The sequence below is a fragment of the Mandrillus leucophaeus genome, unplaced genomic scaffold, assembly GCF_000951045.1.
Source record: "Mandrillus leucophaeus isolate KB7577 unplaced genomic scaffold, Mleu.le_1.0 Scaffold22, whole genome shotgun sequence".
NCBI classification, from domain to species: Eukaryota; Metazoa; Chordata; class Mammalia; order Primates; family Cercopithecidae; genus Mandrillus; species Mandrillus leucophaeus.
Window position 1 is genome coordinate 954,757 of NW_012102254.1, and position 6,926 is coordinate 961,682.

Here is a 6,926-nt window from a genome sequence, read left to right on the forward strand (position 1 = left end):
CCATGCCCGGCCTTTTTTTTTTTTTTTTTCCAGATGGAGTCTCACTCTAGCATCCAGGCTGGAGTGCAGTGGCGCCATCTCGGCTCACTACAACCTCCACCTCCCGGGTTCAAGCAATTCTCCTGTCTCAGCCTCCCAAGTAGCTGGAATTACAGGCGCCAGCCATCATGCATGGCTAATTTATGTATTTTTAGTACAGACGGGTTTTCACCATGTTGGACAGACTGGTCTCGAACTCTTCACCTCGAGTGATTCACCTGCCTTGGCCTCCCGAAGTGCTGGGATTACAGACATGAACCACCACGTCCACCCTTGAGTCTTTCTTTTTTCTTTTTTTTTCATTTTATTTATTTAGTTTTAGTTTTAGTGTTTAGAGACAGGGTCTCGCTCTAGCTTCCAGGCTGGAGTGCAGTGGCACCATCTTGGCTCACTGCAGCTTTGACCTCCCAGGCTCAAGCTATCCTCCCACCTCCCCCTCCCTAGTACCTGGGACTATAGGCATATGCCCAGCCCTGCTGGTTTGGTTTATTTTTTGTAGATACGAAGTCTCCCTATGTTTCCCAGGCTGGTCTCAAACTCCTGGACTCAAGCAAATATACCCACCTTGGCCTCCCAAAGTGCTGGAATTAGGCTGGGCGTGGTGGCTCACACCTATAATTCCAGCACTTTGGGAGGCCGAAGTGGGCTGATCACCTGAGGTCAAGAGTTCAAGGCCAGCATGGCCAACATGGTGAAACCTTGTCTCTACTAAAAATACAAAAAAAAATATAGCCAGGTGTGGTGGTGTGCACCTGCATGAGACTCGTGCAGGAAAGACTCGTACAGGAGACTCCCTTGAACCAGGAGGAAGAGGTTGCAGTGAACTGAGATCATGCTACTGCACTCCAGCGTGGGTGACAGAGCAAGACTCCATCTCAGAAAAACTAAAACAAAAACACGAAGTGCTGGGATTATAGGCGGGAGCCACCACACAGGGCCTCTCTTCTGAGTCTTACCCTTTGAAAATTAAGGAACCAGCCAGGCACGGGTAGCTCACGCTTATAATCCCAGCACTTTGGGAGGCCGGGCGGTGGGGGTGGATCACCTGAGGTTAGGAGTTCGAGACCAGCCTGGCCAACATGGTGAAACCCCATCTCTATTAAAAATACAAAAATTAGCCAGGCATGGTGGCAGGCGCCTATAATCCCAGCTACTCGGGAGGCTGAGGCAGGAGAATCTCTTGAACCCGGGAGGCGGAGGTTGCAGTGAGCCGAGATTGTGCCATCGCACTCCAGCCTAGGGGACAGGAGCGAGAGTTCGTTCATCTCAAAAAAAAAAAAAAAGAAAAGAAAAGAAAAAGAAAATTAAGGAACCACTGGAGCAAAGGATCAGGATCCCTTTGCCTACTCTAAGCCAGATCCAGTTTTAGTTCTGTCTCTGCCTTGATCTTGTGTTGGGCCACAGGCATTTCCTTTCCCTTTTCTGGGATTTAAATGCCATACTTTTGCTGCAATCCTCGTTTTCTGTACTTCATCCAGTTTTATTATTATTATTATTATTTGATATGGGGAGTTTCACTCTGTTGCTCAGGCTGGAGTACAGTGGCACGATCTCAGCTCACTTCCACCTCTGCCTCCCGGGTTCAAGCGATTCTCCTGCTTCAGTCTCTCAAGTAACTGCAATTACAGGTGTCTGCCACCACGCCCAGCTAATTTTTTTTTATATTTTTAATAGAGACAGGGTTTCGCCATTTTGGCCAGGCTGGTCTCGAACTCCTGACCTCAGGTGATCCTCCTGCCTTGGCCTCCCAAAGTGCTGGGATTATAGGCATGAGCCACCACGCCTGGCCCACCCAGTTTTAAATGTAAAACAAAAACAGAGTACTTTCCTTGGGTACTTATAAATGAGTTACTCTATCATGTTATACAAAGGAAGCATCCCTGATTTGCTTCTGCTCTCTGTCTTGCTACTTCTTGTGGGGATAACAGTCTTAAGGCTTCCAGAATAAGTTTCTTTGTTGTTGTTGTTGTTGTTTTGACAGAGTCTCGCTCTGTCGTTGAGGCCGGAGTAAAGTGGCACCATCTCGGCTCACTGCCACCTCCGCCTCCTGGGTTCAAGCAATCCTTCTGCCTCAGCCTCCCGAGTAGCTGGGACTACAGGCCCTGCCACCACATCCGGCTAATTTTTGTATTTTTAGTAGAGATGGAGTTTCACCATATTGGCCAGGCCAGACTTGAACTCCTGACCTTGTGAGCTGCCCGCCTTGGCCTCCCAAAGTGCTAGGATTACAGGTGTGAGCCACTGTGCCCGGCCCCAGAACAAGTTTCTAAACAGATGCATAGTTGCCCTGTGTGTGGGATGCCCAGGTTGAAATCCAGCAGACAGTACAGTGCTTCTATGCAGACAGTTGCGGATTAATTTTTAGGCCACACGAAGACATTAATTTTCGTAAATTATGAGCAGTCCACCCCATGGCATTTGATTTCAACTTGTTTATAAAATAAACGCACAGACAAATGCAAACAAGTGCAGATGCACAGTCATCAGCTCATCATTTTGCTAGGAAACAGGTGGTTCTAGAGAGGTATTCACCTAAGGAGAACTGTATATTCACTGTCTTCTCTTTATAGGGCAAGGGCCATGTTTTCATCTAAATGTAAACCACTAATTGGTGGAGCATAGGATTTTATAAACCACAAACTATAAGTAAAATTGAGAATGGGGCCGGGCGTGGTGGCTCACGCCTGTAATCCCACCACTTTGGGAAGCTGAGGCAGGCAGATCACGAGGTCAGGAGATGGAGACCATCCTGGCTAACACAGTGAAACCCCATCTCTACTAAAAAATTTTAAAAATTAGCTGGGCATGGTGGCGGGCGCCTGTAGTCCCAGCTACTCGGGAGGCCGAGGCAGGAGAATGGTGTGAACCCAGGAGGAGGAGCTTGCAGTGAGCCGAGATTGCGCCACTGCACTCCAGCCTGGGCTCCGTCTCAGAAAAAAAAAAGAGAATGATGCTGTGATTCACAATACAGCTCTCACTGAAACCAAGGCAGCAAGAAGAGCAGTAGGTACTACAGTATTTCTGACTCCTTAGGGGGCAGTCAGTGTCTATAGACAGCACAGGCAGCAATTCCTTTGGGACTCAAGGATGTTGCTGACTCACTTCAGGCAGTGAGATGAGAAACCAGCAGAGCTACTTGCCCTGAGGCAGCATGGTTACCAGGTGGGGGATTGGCGCTTCACAAAAGGCATCATGGGACCAGAACATTGTCACAGAGGTGGGCCCCACTACCCGGCTTAGTGTGCTCCACATCTCTTCAGGACGAACCCTATGTACCCATCCTCTCATCTGAAACCCTGTGAGGAACCTCACCACTGGAAACCAGGCTAGGGTCAGAAAGTTCATGTTCATCATTTACCAGTGCCCTCTGCTGATACCTCAAACATGAGGCACTCACATGTCTTGGCCACAGTCTCCAAAGAATCCAAAATAGATTGGCTTCTTGAACTGAGATGTTCCTCAGACTTTTCCACAGACGTCTGCAACTAAGAAACCCAAAATTATGAAATAATTCACAGGCTGTTGCCTTATTTTACTATCTTAGAGAATTGTCATTTCATGATAAATAGGGGTAGTTAAAATATTGCTATTCTACATTAACTAAAGTCAATACAATATAAATATTAAACTTCTTAAAATATAAGATGTTCTAACTCCTTGAAAAGTAGCTGTACTTACCCTGTGAATGCTTTCTCTAACATTAGAAACAAAGTTGTATAGAGTCTCACTAGAATAGGAGGGAAAAAAGAAAACAAATCTTTGTGAAATATTGAAGTGATAAGTAACATAAATGATTCCACAAACATGGCAGATCTCTACCTAGCATAGCATCAAAACATTGCTTGATTAGATTTGAAGACTTGACCCTGAGAAACCTTAGTGTCCAGCAGGGAAATAAAAAAAGAGAGTCTCAGCACCTTGGGAGGCCAAGGCGGGTGGATAACGAGGTCAGGAGTTCAAGACCAGCTTGACCAAGATAGTGAAACCCCGTCTCTACTAAAAATAGAAAAATTAGCCAGGCGTGGTGGCAAGCATCTGTAATTCCAGCTACTCGGGAGGCAAAGACAGGAGAATTGCTTGAACCTGGGAGGCGGAGGTTGCAGTGAGCCAAGATCATGCCACTGCACTCCAGCCTGAGAGAGAGAGAGCGAGACTCCACCTCAAAATAAAATAAAATAATAAAATAAAATAAATAAAATAAAATAAAATAGTAAAGTAAAAAGAGGGCCGGGGGCAGTGACTCACGCCTGTAATCCCAGCACTTTGGGAGGCCGAGGCCGTTGGATCACCTGAGGTCAGGAGTTTGAGACCAGCCTGGCCAACATGGTGAAACCCCGTCTCTACTAAAAATACAAAAATTAGCTGGGCATAGGCCGGATGCGGTGGCTCACGCCTGTAATCCCAGCACTTTGGGAGGCCAAGGCGGGTGGATTACGTGGGGCTAGGAGTTCAAGACTAGCCTAGCCAACATAGCAAACCCCATCTCTACTAAAAATACAAAAATTAGCTGGGTGTGGTGACACATGCCTGTAATCCCAGCTACTCTGGAGGCTGAGGCAGGAGAATGGCGTGAACCCGGGAGGCGGAGCTTGCAGTGAGCCGAGATCATGCCACTGCACTTCAGCCTGGGTGACAGAGCGAGACTCCATCTCAAAAAAAAAAAAAAAAAGGAACACAGACTTCCTATGACCACTGCTAAGGCAAATCACATTTTTCTTTTTAAAGTCCATATTCATATACATATTTATATGTAAATATTAATATGAAAATATTAATTTCTAATGAAAAAGAAGCTATCACAGTTATTCCTCAACTATACATCCTACTCTTTCTTTTTTTTTGAGACTGAGTCTCACTCTGTTGCCCAGGCTGGAGTGCAGTGGTGCCATCTCAGCTCACTGCAAGCTCCGCCTCCAGGGTTCATGCCATTCTCCTGCCTCAGCCTCCCGAGTAGCTGGGACTACAGGCGCCCGCCACCATGCCTGGCTAATTTTTTGAATTTTTAGTAGAGACGGGGTTTCACTGTATTAGTAAGGATGATCTCGATCTCCTGACCTTGTGATCTGCCAGCCTCGGCCTCCCAAAGTGCTGGGATTACAGCCGTGAGCCACCACGCCTGGCCACATCCAACTCTTAAAAAAAGACTTGCACAGGGGCCAGGTATGGTGGCTCACACCTGTAATCCCATCACTTTGGGAGGCCAAGGCCGTTGGATCACCTGAGGTCAGGAGTTTGAGACCAGCCTGGCCAACATGCTGAAACCCCATCTGTACTAAAAATAAAAATATATTAGCCAGGCATGGTGCCATGCGCCTGTGGTCCCAGCTACTTGGGAGGCTGAGGCACGAGAATCGCTTGAACCCAGGTGGTGGAAGTTGCAGTGAGCCAAGATCGTGTCACTATACTCCAACCTGGGCAACAGAGTGAGATTCCATCTCAATAAACAAAACAAAACAAAAACCAAAGAATTCATACATTGTATGATGAAAACTCACGGACATGAACAGAAGATCAACAGACACTGGGGCCTAGTTGAGGTGAAGGGTGGAGGAAGGAGAGGATCAGAAAAAAAATAGCTATTGAGTACTATGCTTAGTACCTGGGTGATGAAATAATCTGTACAACAAACCTCTGTGACAAGAGTTTACCTATGTAACAAACCTGCACATATACCCCTGAACCTAAAAGTTTAAAAAAATTCAAAAAAATTTTTTGAATGTAAAATTTAAAAGATTTCATGCATTCTATTCTTTTTTGTTGTTGTTTTGTTTTTTTGCTTGTTTGTTTGAGATGTAGTTTCACTCTTGTCGCCCAGGCTGTAGTACAATGGTGCAATCTAGGCTCCCTGCAACCTCTGCCTCCTGGGTTCAAGTGATTCTCCTGTCTCAGCCTCCCGAGCAGCTGGGATGATAGGCACCCGCCACTGTGCCTGGCCGCATTCTATTCTAGACTCTAAAATAAATAAAGTTGTCCAACTTCCTAATCCTGATGATTTGAAAAGAAAAATCAGGGGGCAGATGTTTAGGAAAAATAAGTGTAACCTTACTTGAATATTACATTTCTCTTACAAATCCTCTAGTTTTTATTTTTCAGAGAGAAAAAAATTGTGGTAGACTATATGCAAATCTACCACAAATCACACTGACAAGAAGGCAATTAAGAATAACTAGAAGGCCAGGTATGGTGGCTCATGCCTGTAATCCCAGCACTTTGGGAGGTCGAGGTGGGAGGATTGCTTGAGCCCAGGAGTTCAAGACCAGCCTGGACAACATAGTGAGACACCATCTCTGGAAAAAAAAATTAGGTGGGCACGGTAGTGTGTGCCTCTGATCGAAGCTACTTGGGAAGCTAAGGTGGGAAGACTGTAGTGGCTCATGCTTGTACTCTTAGCACTTTGGGAGACCGAGGTGGGCAGATCACCTAAGGTCAGGAGTTTGTGACCAGCCTGGCCAACATGACGAACCCAGTCTCTACTGAAAATACAAAAATGAGTTGGGCATGGCGGCATGTGCTTGTGATCCCAGCTACTCAGGAGGCTGTGGCAGGAGAATCACTTGAACCCAGAAGGCGGATGTTTCAACGAGCCAAGATTGTGCCAATGCACTCCAGCCTGGACAACAAGATTGAAACTCCATCTCAGAAAAAAAAAATAATAAAATTAATAATAATAATAATAATAATAATAATAATGGCCGGGCGTGGTGGCTCATGCCCATAATTCCAGCATTTTGGGAGGCTGAGGTGGGTGGATCACCTGAGGTGAGGAGTTTGTGACTAGCCTGGCCAACATGGTGAAACTCTGTCTCTACTAAAAATACAAAAATTAGCCGGGCGTGGTAGCAGGTGTCTGTAATCCCAGCCACTTGGGTGGCTGAGGCAGGAGAATC

At 46.2% G+C, this 6,926-nt stretch overlaps 1 protein-coding gene across 1 annotated transcript in view; it reads right to left on the reverse strand.

Moving 5' to 3' along the window:
• The window catches only part of CCDC36 (coiled-coil domain containing 36), an 83,273-nt gene that overhangs the window by 18,979 nt on the left and 57,368 nt on the right, over positions 1–6,926 (reverse strand). Inside the window, exons 5-6 of the mRNA XM_011980927.1 lie at positions 3,718–3,766; positions 3,437–3,524 (exon numbers count right to left, since the gene is read on the reverse strand). Coding sequence (XP_011836317.1) covers positions 3,437–3,524; positions 3,718–3,766 — 137 coding nt within the window. The remainder of the gene's footprint in view (positions 1–3,436; positions 3,525–3,717; positions 3,767–6,926) is intronic.